The sequence below is a fragment of the Heterocephalus glaber genome, unplaced genomic scaffold (assembly GCF_053883595.1).
Source record: "Heterocephalus glaber isolate CG9 unplaced genomic scaffold, H.glaber_assembly_v1.0 deba00000594, whole genome shotgun sequence".
NCBI lineage: Eukaryota > Metazoa > Chordata > Mammalia > Rodentia > Bathyergidae > Heterocephalus > Heterocephalus glaber.
In genome coordinates this window covers 2355741-2380987 of record NW_028258151.1, presented here as the reverse complement: position 1 = coordinate 2380987, position 25247 = coordinate 2355741, and the positions used below count along the sequence as shown (strand labels likewise).

General features: G+C 35.6%; 1 protein-coding gene across 4 annotated transcripts in view; it reads left to right on the top strand.

Moving 5' to 3' along the window:
* Positions 1–25247, top strand: part of Col19a1 (collagen type XIX alpha 1 chain) — a 349367-nt gene that overhangs the window by 10936 nt on the left and 313184 nt on the right. For all 4 annotated transcript variants that reach the window (XM_087205147.1, XM_087205146.1, XM_087205145.1 and 1 more), the window contains 3 exons: positions 2693–2819; positions 13277–13351; positions 14461–14560. In XM_087205147.1, coding sequence (XP_087061273.1) covers positions 2711–2819; positions 13277–13351; positions 14461–14560 — 284 coding nt within the window. In that variant the 5' untranslated portion in view covers positions 2693–2710. Of the gene's footprint in view, positions 1–2692; positions 2820–13276; positions 13352–14460; positions 14561–25247 lie in introns of those variants that run through there.

Here is a 25247-nt window from a genome sequence, read left to right as displayed (position 1 = left end):
TGAAGTGGTGGAATGGCAGTCCTTCATTAGGTAGAACGTTTTGTCAACTAACCGTAAAATCTTACTCTTCAAACACTTTGGATAAATGAGGTTTAAGTCCAGTGCTGTCATCTTCTAAGAGGTGGGAGGTTCTGGGATTGAATCCGTATGCTTTTGGTTTTACAGCTGTCTCATTCTTTGTTACTGTAACAGCAATCAAAACTTCAGTGACCACAAATTTCTAGGGTACTTTGACATTTCTTTGTTTTTCAAATAGCAAATCAACCTCAGGCTGAAGAGACAAGTATAACTGTAAAGTTAATCATTTTTTTATTACTATGTAAACCAAACTATTGTAATAGCAGTTACCTTTAAAATAATTAGTATGTTCAAGGTCACATACCATATAATTTCCACTTATTAAATAACATCATAGTATTCCCACTTTGTAGATGAGTAAGTTAAGGCTTAGAAAGTTCCCCGGCTTACTCATGAGTGTCAGAGCCTAGATGTGAAACCTTGTTATGTTGCTAACTTATCAACTAATGGAAATCACTTCAGTTAAAGATAGACTCACCGGTCTCTCTGAAAATCAGATGAATATTTTTAGTTCATTTATTTGAAACAGAATTAATTTCTTAACGTTTGCCAACATGAAATAAGAGCTAGGATAACTTTGCAAAGTCATGTAAGGTTCGGGACTCTATATGGATGAGGAAATTCAAAAGAAATAAGGCATAAAATTAGCTGTTTGCTATTTAGAACCACATATACAGTTCTAATATTGCAGTTGCTGCTTCTAGCTATTCATCCAGTTGCTTCTAGCTATTCATCCAGAAGTATCTAAAATCTTGAATTAATTTTAAGATGCTGATTGTAGGGCATTTGGCACATGTAGAATACCAAAGATGGTGGCTTTAGTTTTTCTAAAATGATTTAATTCTCACAGAATTTAGTCACTGGTATGATTAATTCTTTTGTACTTGAGGCTATATTAAACTTTGAATGATTGTAAGTAAGTGGTGGAACATCTATTTGCATATTTAGAACTCTTGACTAGCTATTCTAATAATACCACAATCGTCAAATACACTGAGGGAGACATATTTTTACTTCCAATTTATTTTCTTTTCAGTTACTTTACTACAATAAAATTGATTAAATGATGTTAAAGTTTTCTGTTACAGGGATTTTATTTATGAAATATTTTATTGAAATACCTGTAGAATAGAAAGACAACCATAGGAGATAACTCATCAGTGTGAAATAGGATGGGAGAAGCAGGTTCAAGAAAAGTAGGCATTACCTAGATCCATTTTTCTCTTTAAATGGAATGAAAGATTACTTTTCACATGTTCAGTAAGCACTCTAGCAGCAGTAATTATTTAAACCAGTAATAACATAGTTAAACTTATGATGACATCATTTAAGTCAAAGTATGTAAAACTAATACTCAGAAAAGAAAAAAAATTGTAAATAACAATTATATTTGTAAATGTGAATAATTATATATGACACCAAAAGAAGGGACAAGAAAAGAAAAAATGAATCATATAAAAATAAAAAATCTTTTGTATATAAAAGTACACAGACAACAGAGTGAAAAGAAAATTCATGGAATAGATGAAAATATTTGCAAATTATAAGTTCATAATGGGTTAATATCCAGGACATATAAAGAACACCTACACTTTAACTAACAAACAAGAGGATGAAAAAAATGCAAAGTATTTGAGTAGGTATTTTCCTAAAGAAGATACACAAATGACCAATAAGCACATGAGAAATCCCCAACATCACTGATACTAGGGAAATCCAAATGAAAACTGCAATGAGACACCATCTCACACCTATAAGTATGGAATCTATCAAAAGGAAAGAAAATAAGGCAAGGGCCAGGGATTTAGTGCAGTGGCACCACACCTGCCTCGAAAGTACAAGGTCCTGTGTTTGATCCCTGGTACTGGAAAAAAAGAAAAAAGAAAATACCTCTTTGGGAGCAAATGGAGAAATTGGAAACTTTGTGCATTCTTGGTGGGGATGTAAAATGGTGCAACTGCTATGGAAAACAATGTAGTACTTCCTCAGGAAATTAAAAGTCAAATAAGCAATTTCATGCCTAGGTATATACCAAAAATAATTGAAAATGGGAACTCACATAGATATTTGCACATCCATTTTCACAGCATCATTACAACAACCAAAAGATGGGAGCAACTTAAATGCCTATGATGAATGAATACATAAATAAGATTTGGTATTTGCATGCAATGGAGTATAATGTGGTCTAAAAAAAGGGAAGAAAATTCTGACACATACTAAAACATAGATAAACTTGTAGATCATTATTGAAGTAAAAAATACAAAGATAGAATGATTATACTTATTTGAGATAACTAGAGTAGTCAAATTTATAGAAGTTGAAAGTAGAAATATTGAAAAGAGGAAATTTAAATTATAAGAGGCTGTATTGATATTAATAATTAACTAAAAACAATCTGAAATTTTTTTCCAAGATGTTTCCTAAAGATTAAGGTATATATTGATTTTATGTAATTACATGTACACTGTATTATAATACCATATATCCTATTATTTAATTGAATATAATGTAAAAATATAAAGATCTATTGGTTTTGGTCATGAAAATTTGCTGGACATACAGAGCGGGATGCAGTACACTCAATCCGAGTGTTTGTGTTTTCTGTTGCAGATCTGTGGCCTCTCCCTCATGTGGTTTCAAGGCACAATGAGGCGCAGGGACTCTTGGAAACTTTGGCCGTGGGTGGCACTGCTCCTGCTTCCTGCTTCCACTTCTGTGACCATCAGGGACGAGCCAGGTATCTAGGCCACCCCTTTGGCCAATTGCCAAATGTTATTTATAGTCACTAAATTAGTTAAAGTAATCATTAAAACAAATTGCATTAAGGTTGAAGAGGCTGTGGATTAGATCTACTGGTATAGAATAAATAAGGATTCATTGTTTTCTACCACTGACCTTCACATAATTTCATTGAAAACTTCCAAAAGTGGCCTCATTTGTTACATGTGTTTAATATGTCTAACTAGCCTTTCCTTCCCGTCACTTTTACAAATATAAATATGTGTGTGTGTCTGTGTTTGCACATCTATGATGTTGTCTTTCTTTTCCCCCTTTAATAATTACTTGTTCAAATTGTAAGTACAGAAACTCATCATTAATTAGGACTAATGAGGACATATGTAATCTTAATCAGGGGAAAGGGAAAACAATAGGAAATGTAAAGAGAAATGTAGTTTAATTATTTGTCAGTTTTGTTGTATCTCACACAAGGAAAAAGTGTTGACAGATCTTTCAAGTACCTTTTCAACTAAATATACAATATTTATTTGAAATTGTTAAATTTACCAATCTTCTTATAAATATTTCCCAAGGGCTTAAGGCCATTTGAAACATTTATTTACATCTCTGATTTTTTTTGGGGGGGGGGTACCAGGGATTGAACTCGGGTCCTTGCGTTTGCACAGCAGGCAGAAAAACCACTGAGCTAAATCCCAGGCCCCTCATACATCTCTGATTTTTAAAACTAACTGCTGTATGTGGTTACTTTGGAAGGCTGTTCTTGAACATTCAGTATGTATAAATTACCGACCTAGATATACTTCATATGATAAAGTTGAATTAGACACACTGAAGAAGACATTTGCTAAGGAAAGGAAAGCCTCAACTCTCCTATGAAAATGATCACATATAATATATTCTCACACTGATCACATGTGATGATGTATATCCAGGTTGAATCCTATTGTATTTATTCTTTTGAATATTCCTTTAGTAATTGTAACAGGTATAAACACTTTGCTAGACACAAGTTTGAAGACACATAAAATAAAAATAGTCACTTACAAAGATAAAACAAACCTTAGTCCTTCAGAGTCTTTAAGATTTTACGCTAATTTAGCAGGAGATGCATTTCTTAAAACAATCCACATGAAAGTTTAAATATTCTATTACTGTGTAAATGATATCCTATGGATGTCATATAACCCTGGGGGAAAACACTTGTTAAAAATAAATAAGCATGGGTCATAACAACTATGGCTATACTGAAAAAATACATAGGCAGAGGAGTTTATTCTCATGATGTTTCTACCTTTTAAATGTATGTCTCCTTAAGGAACAGTAAGTAATATGCTTCACAGTTTAAGTGGGAGGACTGACTTCTTCCTTGAGGAAGGAGGGTGACTCTTTGGATGTGTGGGACTGGGACTCGGGTTTTTGGCACATGCTAGTGTGTGATCAAGGCTCTGGATAACTTGAAGGCCCTACATCATCGGCTCTCCAGCTTTAGTGAGAGCGAGAATCACCTGAGGCATTGCTTGATGCCTGCATGCCATTCTCAGCGAGTCCCATTATGTGGGTCAGGCGGGGAGGGATTTGGTCACTTACCTCTTTAACAAGCTCCCCCGGTGGAGTAATGCAGACTAGATGGGGGAGCTCATGGAGAAACACTCACCTTCGGGATAATTAACTGACAATTTCATTTCTCTTTCTTCCTCTCTCTTCCTAAACTCGTTGTCTTGCATTTTGTGCCACTAGGTTCCTCTTATTTTATCTTTCATTATTTTATTTGACTTTTTGTCATTAGTAATTTTTCTTTAACTGGGGAAGAATACTTAACATGTCATCTGTCCTCCTGACAAAGTTTTGATGTTCAAATAAAGTATTATTAACCATGAGCACAGTGATTACAGCATCTCTCTGGAACCTAATCATCTCACATAACTGAACTTCCCCATTCTGGAGCCCCCCTAAATGTTTTGCTTTTGTGGCTTTTATATCTACTGTCTCGATTCCTTAATCAGGTTATATTGTATAAAGGATCGCCAAAACACATATTTTCTGGTCCTGATTGGTTTACTGAGTTAATCCCTATGAACATGCATTTAAAATTAATCTGAATTCTAACAAGATTCACACAACACGTAGGACTACAGGAAATGAATGGCAAATTCGAACTGCTTTTCACCATGCCATTTGGTAGAAGGTGCTCATGAAGCAGTATATACTGAACGTGCCATGGAAATTGCTTCCGTTCAGGTCTCACTGGCATTAATTGAAAATGTCAGCACAGCATTGGCAAGGGGATTATGGATGCACATGACAGTGGTGGGGCCTGGCGTGGCCTCTTCTTGCGTCTCCTATCTTGTGTGTCTGATTCACAGTGCAACATTCCCATTTTAGTTTCCTTATGCAGACCTGTGCGTGTGGTCACTAACCATTTTCCGGAGGGAGGTGATTACATCTAAAAATAAAATATAACAAATCTGAAGGAGAGGCTAGGGTTTCAGTTTTGGCGCCTGTGAAGTTGTCAACAGTTTACTGTTAAATCTAAATATACGAAGGATTGGTTGAGTCCTTTAATTGCTTTACTTGATGGTGTGTTTAATGATTATCTGGAGTAGTGTCCCACATGGGACAGAATTCAAGAATAAAATGGGAAGATTCAATAATAACTTGAATTTTAAACCCTTAGAGGTATTAGGAATTCAACCATTTCATATTCTTTGATTAATTTTACTATTCTATTGACTTTATGGAATAAGGCATATTTGTATACTTTCATACTGCTGATGAGCTTGAGTGACATCATTTCATTTCAGTTACTTGTCAAAGGAAGATGGGAACAAGAATTGTGTTAAAATATATACACTGCTAGGTAATCTTAAAACTTGCTGTAATCAGTTGCTTAAAACTGTTTCCTCTATGATAGACACATACGTATCAATTAATTAGTTTTTTCTATTTTCCTTAATATGTTTTAAGACATATTAAGTATTAAATTATCTTAAGAAAGTAATAACTGAAAACTAGAGGTGAAAAAAAGCCAGGCTAACCAGAGGTGACTGAATGCCATTTAAATAATACCATTTTTAGCTTAGAGCTTATTCTTCATGTCAAGTGTCAAGAGAGAATTGATTATAAACATAGATGGAAAACTATACACAGAAACTCTACTAAAATAGTTTTCTACTAATTTCCAGAGAAAGCTAGTCTTCTGAAATATGGCTTTTGTTAGACACTTCACTCTTAAAATCAGAGCAAAAGTATGCTATCATATAGAGAATTTTCTTTTATGACTTTAAGAAATCCTAGAGTTCAACATACACAGTAAAAAACATAGCACTGGGCTGGGGATTTAGCTCAGTGGTTCTGCCGCCTGCCCCGCAAGCATAAGGACCCGAGTTCGATCTCTGATACCAAAAAAAGAAAAAAAAAATCGTAGCATTGAGAACTGTACTTTGTAACTCCTAAATTTGGAAAGTGAAGGAAACCATCACAATGATTAAAGAATATAGCTCCTTATATAGTTCCTAACCAGGTATTTTCTTTTGGACGAATAGTTTTGGATCAAAGATGAGCAGTGAAGGTGTCTTTGTGACCCATTGTGACTTTTCTTAGAATAGCTGCTCCCATTTTTTCTTGTTTGGTCACTTTTTCGTATTACTTTTGTTATATTCTGGTCCAGTGCACTTTGCCTATTTTTGTCAATCATTGTTTTTCTCTCAATCGAGGTTACTGGGTATTCTTTTTGCGATGTATTGGCAAAGTCTGAAACACAGGAGGACCCTAGAGGGCAACTCCTAACAATGAAACGAAGAGACTCAATTTCTCCTCCATCTAATAAAAAGTCAATTTTAGGCTTTAAAAAATGCAAAACACCACAAGGTTATTATCCATCCATTTACAAAGGCAAGCAAAGCCCTTTTCTATCTGCAGTAAATTGTTGTTCTATACTTCCCGCCCGTGGCCTGGACTATTGTCCTGATAGGTTTGGACATGATAGGTATACTGTGAGTTTTGTCATAATAGGAGAAGGAAATAGTTCCCCTTGAAGCAGGTGAGATGAGATTGATAACTAGAACCTCTATCAAACCAGGCAGATTTTGATTGTGATTTTACAGGTAGTAATTGCACAAATGTTATGTGTATTTCTGTGGATATAAAGAAACAGAAAACTCAGATTTTAAAAAAGGGAAGAGAAATGTTGCAGGTAAGGGATAGTTCTTGCTCTTTCTCTTCTTGTCTTGCTCCCTACCTAGTCTCATTCATCCTTGTGGTTTTAAATATGATTTTTATGTCAGTCATTCCCAAATTTATTTCCCAGCCTGGACCTCTGTTTTGAGGTCCATATACTTATTTATTTGATAAGGGATTTTTAATTAACAAAATATTTGGACATTTTATGGGGCACAGTGGGATAATTCACTACATAGCAATATATACTGTACAATGTGTAATGAGCCAATTAAAGTAATTAGAATTTCCATCTCCTCAAGTATTTATTATTTCTCTATGCTGGAAACCTATGAACTCCTACTTTCTAGTTCTTATAAAATTTATAATAAACTGTTGTAAAATATAATCACATTAGTTATGCTGTAGAACAATAAAATTTGTTTCTCCTGGGGCTAAGGGTATGTGTAACTCAGTGGTATACTATTTACTTAGCAGCCTTAGTAAGGCTCTGGGCTTAATCCTTAGCACCTCAAAACAAAAAAACAAAACAAAACAAAAGAACTTGTTCCCCCTTCGTAATAATACCTTAGTAACCATTATCCAAACTTCCTCTAGCCTCCTTCCATCCTACTTTTCCTACCATCTAGTGACCACTGTTCTCTTCAATGAAATCAAAATTTTTTAAAACTTCTACATATGAGCAAGAAAATAGAATATTTGTCCTTTGGTGTCTGGCTTATTTTACTTAACATGATGTCCTTCAGTTCCATCCGTGTTGCCACCAACAGGATTCTATTCCTCTCCATGTCGGAATATATTTAGACACCACATTCTCTTTTTCTGCTTGTCCATTGATGGGAATCTTAATTCATTCTATATTTTGGCTATTGTGAATAGAGCCACAATAAACACAAATATGTAGTAAGCTTTTGTATGTTGATTTTTTTTTCTTTCATATATGTGCTCAGGAGTGGACATATTATAGTTCTGTCTTTAGTTTTCTGAGAAAACTCCATACTGGTTTCCATAAAGGCTGTGCTAACTTCCATCCTATCAATAGTGTACAAGAGATCTCCTTTCTCCATATCCTTTCCAACATTTATGTTTTGCCTTTTTGATGATACCTATTTCATTGAAGTGAGATGAACTCTCATGGTGGTTTGGATTTGCATTCCCCTAATCACTTGTGATGTTGAGCATTTTTTTATACTTTTTGCCATTTTAATATCGTCTTTTGAGAAATTTAGATCACTTGCCTACTTTAAAAATCAGATTACTTGAGGTCTTCTCTGCTGTTCAGGTTTTTGAGTTCCTTGTATATTCTAGGTATTAATCCCTTGCTTGTTGAATAGTTTGCAGATATCTTCTACTCTATGGCTCATCTCTTCACTCTGTTGCTTCCTTTGCTGTATCCTTATTTCCAAATGTCTATTCAATAACTGCTATTTGAATTTCTAATGGGACCTCAAACAACATTTCTAACTCCTCCTCTCCTTCACCATTGATTAATTTACTTAGTCTTATCTGCTCGTATTTCTCTGGTTGGATTCATTTTAGTAAACTAAACTATTACCCATTTAAGCACGGGGCAAACTTACATTAAAAATATTTTGGTTATATATCTAACATTCAAAGTTGATGGAGAGTCCTGCATTCTGTTTGCTGTGTTTGGCAATCCCACAGGAGATAAGGGGAGGAGAGGTTGTTTTATTCCTAGAGGGTCCAGGAAGGCTGCCTCATATGTGGACATTTAAGGGGAGACCGAGGGCAGTGAGAGAGGAAGGCATAGGAAGCCCGGAAGCGGTCAGCACCGTGGCCCTGGGCAAAGCACTGCTCAGCAGATGGAAAACATAATTAAAAAGTCCCAGAGACTGGAGTCAAACAAGGAGGGTTATAAGGGGACACATGACACAGAGAAATGGATCTGTGCTTTGTGTGCTGTCAAACCTGATTTTTTTTTCTTTTTCTTTTTGGGTGAGGGACTGAGGATTGAACCCAGAGCTGTGGCACTGAGTGACATCCCCAGCTTTTATTTTTTATTTTGAGACAGGGTCTCGCTAAATCACTAAGTTCCCCAATCTAGGCGTGAACTTTTTATTCTTTTTCCTCCACCTCCCAGAGTATAAAAATGTACTTTTATTTTATTTAAAGTATGATTTTGATTTAAAAAAAAACCATTCAATACAGAGGAGAAAAGTTGGTTTGTAGGAAATGTGTTTTATTTCAACTCTGCCATTGAGTGGCTCTGTGATCTGTCTCTTGGATGACTTGTACCTCTGATTTGAAAGGAGAGCTGGGTTAAAACTAAAAAGAAGTATGCATTTTATTTGTAGATACCCCAGATAAAATCATGATATGTGCAAATCTGTCCAAGCTGCCTGCCTTTCTGTTTCCTTTGGCCCTTTTTATTACCCCTCCAATCCCCAAAATTGCTCAGATTCTTCAAGCCAAGAAGGAAAGTGGATCTGATAATCATTAACATTCTAGTGTCATTTTGTCAATGACATTTGTATTTGCTTTTGAAAAACAAACCTGATTATTATTCTCTAAGCAATATATCTTTTGTGATGAAATTTAAGTCATTGCCTTTGAAATATTCCAGAGAGCCTTTGAGGGGAGAGTGTTGTGGTCCATGCTTTCTGTCTACCTGATGCATATTGATGTAGTGGAGCCTTATCTGTAAATCTTGAAGGCACAGACACACTGTCAATATTTAAATAAATTAGCATATCCAACTTGTGACCCCCACTTCATTGCCTTGTCATTTTTTATTCAATGGATTCATAAGACTTCATGCATTCAGATTCTTGTGCCTTAAATGTGACCCCCCAAATAATTAACCTTTAGTTTTAATTTGTTTTGTTCAGCTTTTTACAACAAAGCATAGGTCTGACAGATATGAAATGGCATTTCGTTTTCATGAACTAGAGATTTTTGGTGGAGAAATACTTACATAAATACTGCTGGAAATGTTGAATTCCACTCATTTCAAAGTGACAGGTTTATTACTTTGACATCATCAAACTTTCACTAAGTCTTTAGAAGAATTTAAATAAGGTATATACTGTTTCCAACTTGGAAGTAGGCCAACATACCTTCCCCTCATTACCAAAGTGTCACAGTGAAAAAGATACTTTTCACTGTCTTGAGATTCATTTTACCAGTCATCTACTGAAAATTTGAAGTTACTCTTATTTATTATGACCATATAGTCATTCATGTTATTATGAAAATTTGATCAGAAATTAGTTTTTACATTTTATAAGAATCATTTTTAGCATAAAATACTTTCTCCCAGAAATTCTGTTTTCTTCTTTTTATTGAGTTATTACACAAACCAAAGTCAATGAATGAGTCAATTTGATGAAGCTACGCCTATGTATTTATACACCAGAGCAACAATCAACAATGTTCTGTGAAAACAAAGAACATTTCCAGAACCCTAGATGGTTTCTCTGCACCCGCTGCTGATGGCACTCCGCCAGTGCAGCCACTAATCTAACACAGTTTAGGCGTGCACTCTCTGGAACGTTATGTAAATGGAATTAGGCATATGTATTTTGGAAGGAATGATAGTTTTTCCACTTAATATTATGTATGTGAGATTAATCCAGTTGTTACATGTATCATTAGTTCATTCTATTTTATTGCTATACAGTGTTTCATTGTATATAATACAATTTATTCTCTTGTTGAACTAATTTTTAGGTTGTTTCTGGATTTATTATAAGTAATGAAGTTATGCATATTTTTATCTAAAGAGATCATTTACACTCATTTTTTTTACTACTATTTCTTTTGGGTCATTAAGTTTCCAAGTCATGGGGTTCATGTATATTTAGCTTTAGTAAACACTTGCAAACAGCTTTCTAAAATAGTTGCACTTATTTCTATTACAAGAAATGTAGATGGGTTGTTTGAGTGGAGAAGTACTTATATAGATACTATTGGAAATAGTGAATTCTATTTATTGTGCATCACATCCTCATGGACACTTGGTGACATTAGTTCTTTAATTTTAGCCATTTAATGATATCTTCCCAAAAGCATTAAAAGGATCATACCACAATGATGTATGTGCACCTATGTTTATAGCAACATAATTTGTAATAGCTAAATCTTGGAAACAACCCAAGTGCCCATCAACTGATAAATGGATAAAAAAGATGTGTTTTTTTTATACAATGGAGTACTACTCAACCATAGAGAAAGATAAACTTGAGACATTTATAGCTAAGTGGATGCAACTTGTGGCTATACTCTTAAATGAAATAAATTGGACACCTATGTGTGAATAACACATTGTCTCTCCGGTGTGAGAAACTGAAAGGGTAAATGAGGACCAAAACGTAGAAAAGACAATATGAAATAGGAAGAAATTGTTCAAAAGGAAAAGGAAAATGTGAAAGGGGGGAGGGAAAAGGGAAAAAAATGAGAAAGGAAGGAAAAAACAGAAACAAAGTTTTTGTAAATAAAGGGGTGAGGAGGGGGCTGGGAGAAAAAAGGAATCAAGATATATCATGTACAGGTACAAATTCCCTTTGATGAATGTGATCATTATGTATATGTAAACTGTACCAATAAAATTAATTTTTTTTGTAAGTTGAATTGAAAAAAATGGTACCTATTTTTGGTTTTATTCTGTATTTCCTTGATTACTAATGATTTGGAATACTTTTTAATATATTGCTTGGCAGGTTGAATATTCTCTTTTGTGAAGTGCTTTAAGAATTTTTGTACATATTAAAAATAAGTTTTTCAATATTTTTGGTACTGATTTGTAGGAGCTCATTGTATATTCTGATATGACACTTGTTGGATATGTTTTGCAAATACCCTGGTCTATTGGTTGCCTTTTTCACTCTTCTAAGATTGTCTTTTGAGTAAAAATGATCATGATGAAGTTCCATTTATCAACCTTTTCCTCTGCGAGTGATGCTTCCTGTGCCCCTTTCAAAAAATCTTTGCAACACCAGTCTGCGCAGAAAGTCTATGAGGATTTCATGTGTTTTCTGCATCTGTTTGATTGTTTTACTTTTCACATTTATGATTATCCCTAGTTAATTTCTGGGCATGGTGTGACATAGGGTGTTGAGTGTTTCTTTCTGGAGATCCAGTTGACTCAGCAGAGCACCCTCCTCCCCCCACAGGATTGCAGCTGTCCTGCATAGTAAATACGGAGACTACTTTTACACGGGTCTGTTTTGGCAATCTACTTTGGGGACACATTAGTCTGTTCCACTAATCTGTTTTTCTTTACGTAGCACAAACCCACATTATAAAATTTCCTGATATACAATAGGTTAAGTTCTCCAAGTTGTTCTTGAGTTTTTTCTTTACATATTTTAGTGAATTTTTTATAGTTCCATATATACTTGAGAATCAGCTTATCAGTTTCCACATACACTAACATCAATCTATTGGGAGTTTAATCATCACTGAACTAAATCTAGGGATAAAACTAAGAATTGACATTGTAAGAATATTGAGTCTTTCTAGCTAAATACTTGCTTTATTCCATTAGTATTTAGGTCTTTATTTTCCCCAGCAATATTCTCAGACATCTTGGGTAAGATACTTGGTTTTTACAAAAAAGTACTATGAATGCAGACAAAAAGTTTCATTTTAGGATGCTTCTCTAAGGCAGAGATCTTTGTTTCTTGGCTCTAAATTTTATTTTAGTTATTTCCCTTCATGTCTCCTTCTGTACTAAGTTTAATATTACCTGATACCAAACCTGAATCAAAATGATAGTAAAAGATAATATTTAGTTGTTTAACTATTAAAGTATATTTTGAATAGGAAAATTTATGATGTTAAAGTTAACTAATTTCTTAGTGTCAAATATGTAGAAATAGAGGGCTAGAATAATGGTAATAATAATAATAGCTAACACTAACAAGTACTCACTGTATACCAGTCTTATAAATACCATAAGTGAAAAATCAAATGAAATCCACGCACACACTTAGGGGAGGGTAATATCCTAATCCTCATTTTATGGAAATTCAGTAAAATGGTTCAGTTTATTTTTATTTTTATCTTGTTCTGATTGTATTGTGGCATTTAAATCTATTTTAAAAATTTAATGGAATCTTGGCCCAAAATCATAACACTCTGGGAGGTAGAGGGAGGAGGATCACAAGATCAAGGCAATTTAGTGAGGCCTTGTCTCAAAAGAAAAACTAAAAAGAGCTGATGATTGGCTTAGTGTGAATGCCATAGGTTCAACCCCTATGACAAAAACAAAAACAAAATGGAAAATATAATGCAAATAACTTATACTTTTTTTTATAGAAAAATTATGTCCTATACTGACAACAGAGGGAAGACAGTTTATACAAGACAACAGAAATAAACTTGAAGTTTCAGGTAAGCCTTATAACCCTTTGTAAAGAAGTATTTTTGGAAAATTTTCACCAGATATGTAATACACTGGGGTGATTCTTTGGCCTTGCAATTTAAGATCATAACATTGATATAAAAATGTTAAAAATAAGTACTTAAAATTGCCGAAAAGCAGAATTCTGCATAGTTTAATCTAAGATCAGCAACACCTGAACCCATTGGAGGACAAAGTTTCTTAAAATGATAAAAGTTGCAGATGCTGTAGAAATTTTGATAAAAGCAAATCTATGAGAAAGAAGACTTTAGTACCCATATATTGTCACAAGTATCATAGGTTCCTTCTTTCTCCTTCTCCCTGCCCTGCCCTGCCCAGCCCTGCCCTCCCCCATCCCTTCCCCTCCCTTCCCCTCCCCTCCCCATCCTCCCCTCCTCTCTCTCTCTCTCTCTCTCTCTCTCACACACACACACACACACACACACAGATAACATATATATTGCATTTAACTTTCAAGCTTTTGTCATCAATATAAATTCTCTGAAACCATGATCTCTGTTTAAATTTCAAATGAATATCTGTACTATTTTTGTCTAATTTTGATTTACTCTTCAGAGATGCTACAACAAACTATTGTAATTATGTACTTAGGATAATCCCTAGATCAGCGATGGCGAACCTTTTACAGATGAGTGCGCAAACAGCAACCCCCAACCCAATTATCGATCGCAGTGCTTATGCTGTAATTAAACCTAAATACTGAGGTTTTAATTTAGGAAAAACAACTCATACAATTCGTGACATCATCACAGAGAATCCTCTGCATGCCTGCTGTGGCACAGGAGCCATAGGTTCCCACCACTGTCCTAGGTAAAAAAACAATTAGTGTTTGAGTCCTTTGAAAGGTATTTGTGAACTTTTCTTCACATTCTGTATGCAAAGTGAATTTCATCTTCTACTCTAGAAGGAGAAAAATAAAGTCAAGGAATTTTGCTCAAACTTCAGGATTTTATTTGAAATATTCATCTATAAATTTATAAATAAGCACAACAAAAATCTAGTTTTAAAAATCAGTATTTCTAAAAGTTTATTAAAATCAATAAAACTACTGGATTAAATAATGTGTCACATTTTACAGGTTTTGATTTAGGAGAGAGCTTTTCTCTGAGACATGCATTTTGTGAAGGTGATAAAGCCTGTTTCAAGCTGGGAAATGCACTTCTTATTAGAGATACTGTGTAAGTAAAATAATAATTTTTCTTTACATTTTAATAATACCACAAAAGCTATTTTATAGGGAGATTGCAAATTTGTTTAAAAAATGAAAAAGCTTCCTAACAGTGCCATTGCCATGTGAATGCTGTAAGGACACGTGCCATTTATATAATTGCTGTTTATAAAACTCTTTACAGTCTGGTCTTTGTTCTCTGGTGTAAATGCAAATTTTACCTATAGAGGCATGATCTTTAGAGAATGGTAATTAAATACATTTTTGACACTTAAATAAAGTTGGTTTAATAATCAGATACTTCATTACAACCGTGCAGAAAAATTTTATGCTTAGGTTTAAAATGTAGTTTCAGAGATTGGATTAGGGAGGAGAGGCAACCTGGAAATACTTTTTTTCCTCCAGTTCCTACAAAGAGGCAAGGAAAATCTCAGAAACACTCAACTGAGGACTGATTTTTTTTTAAAGCAGGCTAAATAAAGTAACAAATTCTTTCATTCCTATCCCAGGCTGGCTTGTCTCCTTGCACTGGATTATGGAGATCCTCCTGTGGAGCTCATTCCCATTTGATTTGTTTTTGATTTGGTACCAGGGATCGAACTCAGAACCTTGCACTTGTGAGGCAGGCAGTGGAACCACTGAGCTAAATCCCCGGCCTGTTCCTATTTGATTTTGCTGGAATTTTATAGATTGTGAACCAGTGGGAAGTTGGCTGACCTCCACTCATGGGCCAGCTGGGTTTCCATTTCTCCCCTTCTGTTTAAAGTAGACATAATCATTGTTAGACTTTAAAATATGAACTTTAAAACACAAGACACAGTATATGTTCAGAGACAAAAAACTGATACTCATCGTATTTATTTGTGTATTTACTATGCTTCATGATAAATTAAAATAAAATAATTTAGCTATTAGATATTTACTGTATATATCCTACAGAGTAAAAATTAAAGAAAAAGTGCCTTATAATTGTATTTTGAAAGCTTGATGTTCATTTCATTTTAAGGTAAATTTACCAAAGTTTTCCTTTGCTGTTTTACCTTTGTTTTATTCTATGAATATAACTAGAATTTTTAAAAAATCATCCATCAACAGATAAATGGATGGAATAGTACTCCATCATAAAGCCATTTGTAGGAAAATGGATACATTCGGAGATCATAACACTAAGTGAAATAAATCAGATACAGAAGGTTAAATATTGTGTAATTTTTAAACATAAGAACCTGAAAGCAAAATAAAAGATGATCAGAAACAGAGCAATAAACATTTTGGAGATGGGAAGGGGACCTGAGGAGAGGGGAACAAAGAAGGAGGGGAGGGAAGAGGAAGTAAAACAGATAAAAATACAGTATGTATATGTACCAGTTCCTCGTGATGAATGTATTCAGTATATATTCCAAATATATATTTAAAAAAGATGAATTGATCATAATTAGAAAGCTGGTAGGAAGGCAGGCAGCAGATATGTTCATGATGTTTATTCTTTGAGTCAAATGTAAACATTCCCACATGTGAATACAATGCAATGAAAGAAAAAGCATCAGCATTCCATTTAGTTTAGTATACAACGTAGATTTGGGTAAAGACATATATGAATGTTTTCTTTTTATAACAGGCAGACTAATATTTAAATTACTGATCAGATTGTCAAGAATCTCAACATTTGAATTCTCAAAAGGAAATACAGTAGCATCAGTCACCTTATGAATTATCCTTGGATGCACTGTATAAACTATTATAAGTTCATAACTCACTCTTTCCTCAAGAAAAGTTTCTTTGAAACTTCCTATTTTGGGATACTTTAGGTAGTTTTAGTTTAATGACACGATTCCTTGAAAATAAAATGCTTGTTAATTGGTAAGGAACAAGGTGTTAAGGAGGAGAGGGATTTGCCAGTGAGGTCACAAGTGACTATCAGGCAGGTACATTGGCAGATCTGACTACACAGACTTGCCTGAGCATGTGGCTATTTAAATAGGTGGCTTTATAAGCACGGACTTGTGCTGTCATGCTCAGCTGTTCAGGTGGCCTTGTAAGCGAGACTGGACAGCATAGCAGTTCCATATTTGAGTATACAAATGCTGTAAAGAAAAACCAAGATACCCAATATTCCATTTATATATGTCTCAAATAGTAGTGGATAACTTTAATGAATATTTTAAAAGCCAATACATTCTGTTACAAAAGTTAAAGTGCATTTTTTTCTTTCTGCTTTCTTCCTGAGATTTAAACCCCTGTAATTCTGGCCATTTGGCAAAAAAATTGGAGAAAAACATTTAAAAATTCACTGGACTTGTATGAAAGAAGTCTTAGCTGCATTAGAAAATTTTAAGTAGCTGCATTAGAAAACTTGCTTCCACTCTTAAGCAACATGACTCCCCTTTGAATCCATGAGATTATAAACCTTCAGCTTGACTTGAAGTATATTTCCCAAGCTTTGGCTTCAAATCACTACCCAGGCCCTGGGCAGTCCATGTAAGTGAATTCTCTGGCTCTAAGGGGCAGAACTGGTGGCTTCACTGCAGGAAACTGGAGGGCATCTGAGTAAGCTGACTAGTGAGTGTCAAGTAGCTTGGCCCAGCTCCACTTACATTTCACTCACTGGGCCAAGTATGCTAGGATGCTTCTCTCACATGATACCATTTTGGTTTTTCAATGGGACTGGAGTGTGGTTGCAGCTATTTATACGGATTTGAAAATAAGCTGCCTTGCAGAATCAGCATGGGAAAAGGCAGAGCCATTTTATATGGAAAATGGCGGGGGGGGGAGCGGGCGTGTTCCGGGCCTGAGCTTGATTTTATTGTTCCAGCATATTCTAGGTGAGACTCCAGAGGGAACAGACCCAGTGAGTGTGTTGGTCAGATACCTGCTGGGCACGGTCAGAGCCTCACTCTGGGCTTGGTGTGGGATTCCTGAGGGCCAAGCTGGCAGGGGCCCTCCAGGGAAGCTTGGCTGTACACTCAGTGGTAGCATAGGCTCAGGGATGACCCAGGGCCTTGCTGTGTTTTATTTTGTTTTGAATTCTGTCCATTTCTGCATTACAGTTAGATAGGAGCGAGAAGTTCTGCGGGTGCTATTATATAGTAGGGTGACTATAGATAACAATAATATACTGTGTATTTTTAAAATCTCCAGGAAATAATTTTAAAAGTTTTCAGCATAAAGAAGTGATAAATGTTCAAAGAGGGAGATATGTTTACCCTGATTTAAACATTACACTATGTATATATGATCAAAACATTACCTGGTTGGCTTAATGTGCATCCATTTAGCTATAAATGTCTCTAGTTTCTCATTCTTTATGGCTGAGTAATACTCCATTTTATAAAAAAAACCACATTTTCTTTATCCAGTCTGCAGTTGACGGGCAATTGGGTTGTTTCCAAGTTTTAGCTACCACGAATTGTGCTATGAACATGGGTGCACATATATCACTGTGGTATGATTCTTTTAATTCTTTGGGGAAGATACCCAGCAGAGAAATAGCTGGGAGAAGGGGAAATGGAAGGGGTAGGGGAAAAGAAAGAAGGGAATGGAAATAATATGAGAAAAAGGAAAAATGGAAAAAAAGTCTTTGTAGATACGGAGGGGTAGAGGGGTTGAAGAGAGGGCAGGGGAATGGGAAAAAAATAAAAACCAAGATGGATTATGTAAAGGTGCAAATTTCCAATGATGAATGTCATTATATTGTATACCTAAAATGTACCAATATAATTAAAAAAAAAATTTCCTGGTTGGGCCAAGAATTTAGCTCAGTGGCACTACGTCTGCCTCGCAAGCTCAAAGTCCTGAGTTTGATCCCCAGTACCAAAAAATGCCCCCAAAACAAAACAAAACAGCATTACCTGGTCCTCCATTAATAAGTAAAAAAATAATCAAAAAGTTAGAAAAAAAAACACTTGCACTTGCTTGCCAGGAAAGAAATGTCAATGTAAGGAAATTATTTACAAACAAACAGAAATGAACATGTCTTAAAGAAAAAAAAATAATTGGAACTATCCTAATTTGCATTTGGTGTTTCTATAAATAATAATTGTCAGCAAGTAGGAATTCCCAATTTATACGATGACTTGGAATATGCATAAAAGATTTTTTGGAGGCTTCCAGGTTCTCTGGACTTTACCAGTTAGTTCCCTTGGAAATAGTCCTAAATATGAGCAAAGCTGTTAATATTCATAACAGCATGATTCCTACCTTTTGTTTGCTCCTGCTGAATGGTTTATCCTATAGGCATTTCTTTTCTACATGGGCCTTTCCACAGGCTCCAGATTTTTATTATCAAATATAACACTACAACATATAGGAAACGTTTTTATCTGTACTTATTATTATTTTTATAGCACTGATTTAGAATGAAAATCATTTTCAGGCATCTTGACAGATAATACTAATTATGTTGCCTCACGGTCGGTCTCAGCTATCTGTTCCACATATTCCTCAGTACCCTCAATAATAGCATTTGGCATTATGACTTTCAAACGTTGTGTTTTGTTTTTAAACTAAACCTCACACAATTACAGATAGACGCTGTCATGTGTTGTATACATGTTTTACAATGTTTCTGTGTGGGGCAACAGGTAGCACTGTGAGTCAGTGAAGTGAGGAGAGTCTAGCCCAGAGGTTCTCATTTTATTCATTAGAGCTTTGTTGAGAGTCATTGGGAGCCCAGCATTTCACCAGGCTCTGTGCTTCCAAGAGTCCAAATCTTACTCTTGCCTTCCTGAAGCCTGCTAGAGATACCCAGTAAAAGAAAAAGCTGTGCTCTCTTGCCTTCTTTTGAGAAAAAACTAAGACTGCTTTGCCTTCTTGATTCAGGCTTAGCCTACAGGACTCAAACCCCACCCCGTCTCTTATAAAGGTGAAACTCCCTCACAAGTCATCTAAAATCCAGTTTTCAAGATCTTCATTCCTTCTCTCAGAAGGGCTTATTTTCTAGCCCATGTTTCATTTTTATTGCTCCTCTTTGGGTCTTCTCCAAATATTCTTGAAACCAAGTTAGATTCTGAAGCTCAAAACTATGTTCGGAACTCGATACTGAAGCTTGTAATTGCTGAGTGTTTTGGGAGGATTACTTACAATTCCATTAAGCTATGGAATGGCTGTTTATGCACCCCAGGGTTTTTGTTTAGGCAGGCTTTCACTGCATAGACAGCAAGTTTCCTGGATAATAACATGTGGCTTCGTTAAGAAGTTACCCAGCTGTTTTTATGAGATTTGACTGTGTGTGACATATCATTCTTTATGTCACTGCTGCATCTCCTAAATTATAGTTTGGCATAGAGGGAATGTATGAGGTTAGTCACTGAGTCATACATTCTTAAAATGCAAAGAAAAACCTGCTAGGTTCACAGAATTCTTCAAGTCAAACAATGTAGGAAAATTGCATGTATTAGATACAATCGAATTTCAAGTTAGTCCTTATACAGATTTTTAAGAATGCATGGAATCTGGATGTGGTGGCACACCCCTTTAATCCCAGCTCTCAGGAGGCAGAGGCAGGAGGATCACTGAAAGTTTGGGGCCAACCTGGGCCACCCAGTGACTCAAGGCCAGCCTGAATGATATAGTGAGACTCTGTGTCAAAAATAGATCAAAACAAAACAATAGCTGTGGAAATATTTACTTCTAATAGTCACAAGAATTTATCTTACTTTTTTTCTACAAAATCCAGACACGTTAAGGTGTGCCAATAACAAATCACTTGTATAAAAATGGGTACTAAAATGTAAAATAATGTGAAGTTATTACAGTTCAGTGTTTATGTTTACTAGTTTGTTTACTGTCACTGTCAAACTTAAGTAAATTGTGATATTCCTTTTTCAGGCTTCACATAACTCAGTATTACTTTGGCAAAAGTAGAATGTATCAGTAATTGATTATATGTGCTTCTACAGCATTCATACAACTTTAAAGTTTTTTCTTGAGCTTGAAAATTCTGTTAGTCTGAGAGAAATAATATTAAAGGTACAGAAACTTTTTACATTTAATATCTATTTGAAGGCTGGTAGATTAAACTTTTGTTAAAATATATTTGTGTTTCACATGAGTTGTAAATTGAGAAACTATAAATGGATTTATTTAATATTAATTTATATTTAATGTTTTAATTATTAACATAAGATGTATGTATGGCTTCATTATTACCTTCAAAGAGTATTTTTAGCAATTAAGTTACAAAAAAGCCCATATAAAATGAAATGTAATGAGAAACTTCAATTCACTCACAAACCTTCTAGCCTCAAATGTGTACACACTTTTGAAAGAGAATGATTGGGCTCTCATTTCTGAGGATAAATGTGCAGTCTTGAAGCACAGGCAGAGCAGTAGCACAGAGCTCATACTCATGAGGTCCAGGCATCCTAGCAGGAAGAGGAAGATGTGGCTCTTGTTTCTGTGTGACATTCTTCCCTTAGGGATAAGAAATGAAAAGTCATGATTCTAAGCATATAATTAATGCTTTAAGGGTCTAGAGGAGGACTAAATCCCTGATAGATGAGAAGATAAGAAGAAATTCAGACTATGGGACTATCAGAGGTGGATGGGTGGGGAGATGGAAAACATCCCAGGAGGGAGCAAAAGCCATGAATTAAATCCTGAGGCCTTGGAGGTCAAGTTATGGAGAAATTTAATAAACATTGTGAGACAACTGCTATACCAGCAAAACACAGTTCTGTTTATCCACATCAAAAGTGGCAGGCAATGTGACTTTCTCTGATACCCCTGGATATTACTTAAGCCCCTGACAAAATTCCAGAGAACTGATACACAATTTTTCCCATATCCAGATGGCTTAAATTCTTATAAAAGTCTATGGTCATTTAAAATAGTAATTGGCTTCTCAAAAAATATGAAATGGTCAGAAATGTATTATTTTTCACTAGACTCCATTGCCTACATTTAGAACTCCCTTTCTTTAAGCAGGGCAGGTAATTGTTCAGATTTGTAACTTTTGCAAGTTAGAGACTATGTACAACTATTCATGCTTGTGTCTAACAAGGTGCCTAACACAGTAGTGAGTCGTTCTTAGTGTGTGCTAATTGAATTATCAAGATTTTAAATTGAAATATTTAGAAGAGTTTTAGTTTTGTTGGAGGATTATATAACTATTTGGATACTTTGGGCAACCAAGAATTTTTTTTCACTAGCACATCAAAAGCAAAGTATAGGGGCTGGGGATTTAGCTCAGTGATTTCGCCACCTGCCTCGCAAGTGCAAGAACCCGAATTCGATCCCCAGTACCAAAAAAAAAAAAAAGCAAAGTATATTTTTTCTAACTCATTTTCTAAATTTTTCACTATAGAAGATTATAGAACAGCATACATTAAATTACCCAGTTTCCAATAGGTCATTACCTAATGATCTTTACATTTTGAAATGTTTTATGATTTTATAAAGTGCTTTTGCCTTCTTATATTTTTTGTTACTGAAGTAATCTCTGATGCAGTTATATCACCATTTTGTGGAGTAAAAGTTGAAGTTGAATTAAAGGAGTTGATGTAAGATTCCAGAAATAGTAAATGGAACACATAGATCAAGAAAGACCTCAGATCATCTGTTCCCCCAATCCAGAATCATTTCATATTTTATTATGGCTAATGATGTGTAAATTATCTCTTCTTAAAATGTCTGTGTGCCATCTACTGAGAGAGTAATGAAGAACCAGTTAAATATACCACTTAGCAATCATAATAATACAAACATCATCATAAACTAATGAAATGAAGGTGTTCTATTTCTGTAATTTCTTGGGCCAATGTAATTAGCATTGATTCATCCCCCTCTGTTGTTAGAGTATAGGTTAGGATTTTGTTGTCTTTATTCACTTTTTGTTCAGTGAATCCTGTCTTGTAAGCCTGGACTGAGCTTCTGCTTGGAGAGGCTTGTATGAGTGCATCCATGGAGCATGCATTACATATTTCCAGAGTATAGACCAGAAAGCAAGCATGCAAGCTAGTACTTCAATCACCTGTGATCTTATTTGGCCTATAAAAGTGCCATGAGGATTAATTAGTAATTAACCGAAGGTGGTAGCAAATGTTTTGCTTTTATAATTGTTGCAAATCTACAAATGGATAAGCATGGCCCAGGTGTATGAATTTAGCTTGAGAATTGACTGTAGTAATGCATCTTTTGTCATACTATTGCTTAAGAGTAGGGGCCAGGGATTTAGCTCAGTGGTGCCGCTGCCTGCTTCGCCAAGTGCAAGGTCCTGAGTTTGATCCCTGAACCAAAAAACCAAAAAACTAAGAATAACTTTATAACAACTCTAGAGAGGTTGTTTTTCTGTTTATAGAACTCTATATTTTACCAAATGTCATTAAATGGACTGACCCACACTCCTCGACACAATCAAATGAGAAGAAATAATCATAATTTCAATGATACATTTAGAAATTTATGTCAATGAAGAAAGAATAATTGGCCAGTTAATACCTTGTTAGCTTAATATGATTCCAATTCTTTCAATTTAACTACAGGCTAATCAGAAAATAAACATGGTAAACAAAAAAACACAAAAACCTGCTTGTTATTTTATGTGACACATAAATTATGCATACCTTGTCTATAATCTCACTTTAGTCAGCTGTTACAGTTCCTAAAATACATTTGCTCCAGATTGAGTGAAATATTAAAATTTTAAACTAAAAGAATAAAATATTCAAATAACTGATGAATTTATTTCGCCCTGCCTAGAGCCATGTCATTTGGAAATGATCACAAGTTTGGTGAGGATTTGAATTCATTTGGACATGTGTGTTGATGCTGTGCAGAATTAACATATTATATGGAGTTGACCAAGTTATTTCTCTTAATTCGAGCCATCTCAACTTCCTCTCTCCCTCTCAGAATCCTTCAGCCGCCTTCCCTGCAGGCAGAGCTCCTGCTTTCAGAGGTTAACCCTTCACGAGTGGCCTTAATCCTCTCCTCCCCACCCTCCCCTAAGGCCGTGATCCACCATGACCCACTTGCTCTTGTTTCTTCAGTGTGCCTCTCCACAGTACCCAGCCTTTTAGTCTACAAATACGTATTTAATACTTCCATGTTCTAGAATCATTTTCCCTTGACAATCCACTTCACTCTCAGAATTCTCAAAGGAATAATGTTACTGACCACTTTTTACTTCCTCATCCGTCCCTTGACCTATACAAATCTGACTAGACTTCTTGAATACAATGAAAATTTCTCCTTCGAAGTTGCTAGACCAGTACCAGTGTTTCCAATGTCAGTGACCTTGAACTGCCTTGTGAACCCATTTCTCTCTGTGTACAACCTATGTCTTTCTGCCTACTGGAATCTTAGAAAGCTTAGCACACATCCTACTGTCCACAAACAGTCTTCACTGATGTTCTCACTCAAATTCCTTTCATTCTTTCTGATCTACTAACAAGTTTTCTGTAACTTTTACATAATTTCTACTTCATTCTGGCTCGTATCATCTAAGTGTTCCTAGGTTTCATTCATTTGAGGTTTGAGATGAGGTCTTATTTTCCTCAGAGAAGATACCATCAGGGTTTATCTTCCTGCAAGACTTTAGAACCTCAGCTCCTTCTTAAAGGCTATGCGTGTTTCTTCTGGGAACCCTGGGAGTTTGTCCATAGGTTCATGTTCGAAAACAGGTGCACTTCTTTCTCGTTTTCTAATTTCCTTTTCAGAGCATGCCCCTTCCCTTGCTGGGGGGTCCTCTCTGTGAAAATGTTGCTCCACAGTTTCAGCGGCCTCTGCCCAGGCCTGTGCAGCCTTAGTCCTCCAGTTCCAGAGTTGTCCTGTGGCTTATGCTTGAATGGGGCCTGTGTGTGTGTGTGTGTGTGTGTGTGTGTGTGTGTGTGTGCGTGCGCGTGCCCGCAGGTGCATGCTGGAGGGCAGTTGCAGGAGTTCACTGAGCATCTGTCTAACTGTCCCAGCCCCTGAGGCAGCATGGCTTGGATCCAGAGCCTCCAGGTGTTTGATTTTAAATAGTTCTATCATCTCCTGGATCTCCTTCTGCAGGGTGCAAAAGCTAGTCAGTGTAGATACCAGGTAGGCCTCCCTGTTATTCTCATGTTGCTGACCTCTCTTTTGATTTCCTCATGTTAAGAAGATAAAATTATCTTTGCTTAAGAAGGCTAAATAGAAAAATTACTTTCCATACAGTGTCACTATTTTTTTAGGTTCAGCTTTGATGCCTGTGGAAAAAAGTACTAATGAAGCATTTCATTCAATTCCCAAATAACAGTGAACACTCACTGAGAATTTAAGGATGAAGACGCAATAACTGCCATGGAGTTGTTTTTTTTTTTTATGGTTGGGGAAGACATAGGCCAACAATGAGCTATTGTGGAATGTGGTCACAATTTCCAGATATATGTATGACAAACTTCTGGAGAACAGATGAATCTGGGAAAAGTTTCAGAGAAGAAAAGTTGAGACTTAAGCATGAGTAGCCGGTTGAGGCAGGGGCCGGGTGTGACGGTCCTTTGAGGGAGATAGTGATGGTTATGGAGGTCAAGGCCTTCTCAGGGACACTGAGAAATCCTGTGGGGTCAGTGAACTAAGATGGCAAAGTGACTGGATGTGGAGAAGTCTGAAAATGTGGGCTGGCTTGTTGGTCTGAGGGGTTTGAACTTTATTCATCTAAAAAGGGGAAGGTGTGAGAGCAATAGCAAACATTATAGAAAAAAACAGCTGAGGATGTTTCTCCAGGGAAATCCATAGCT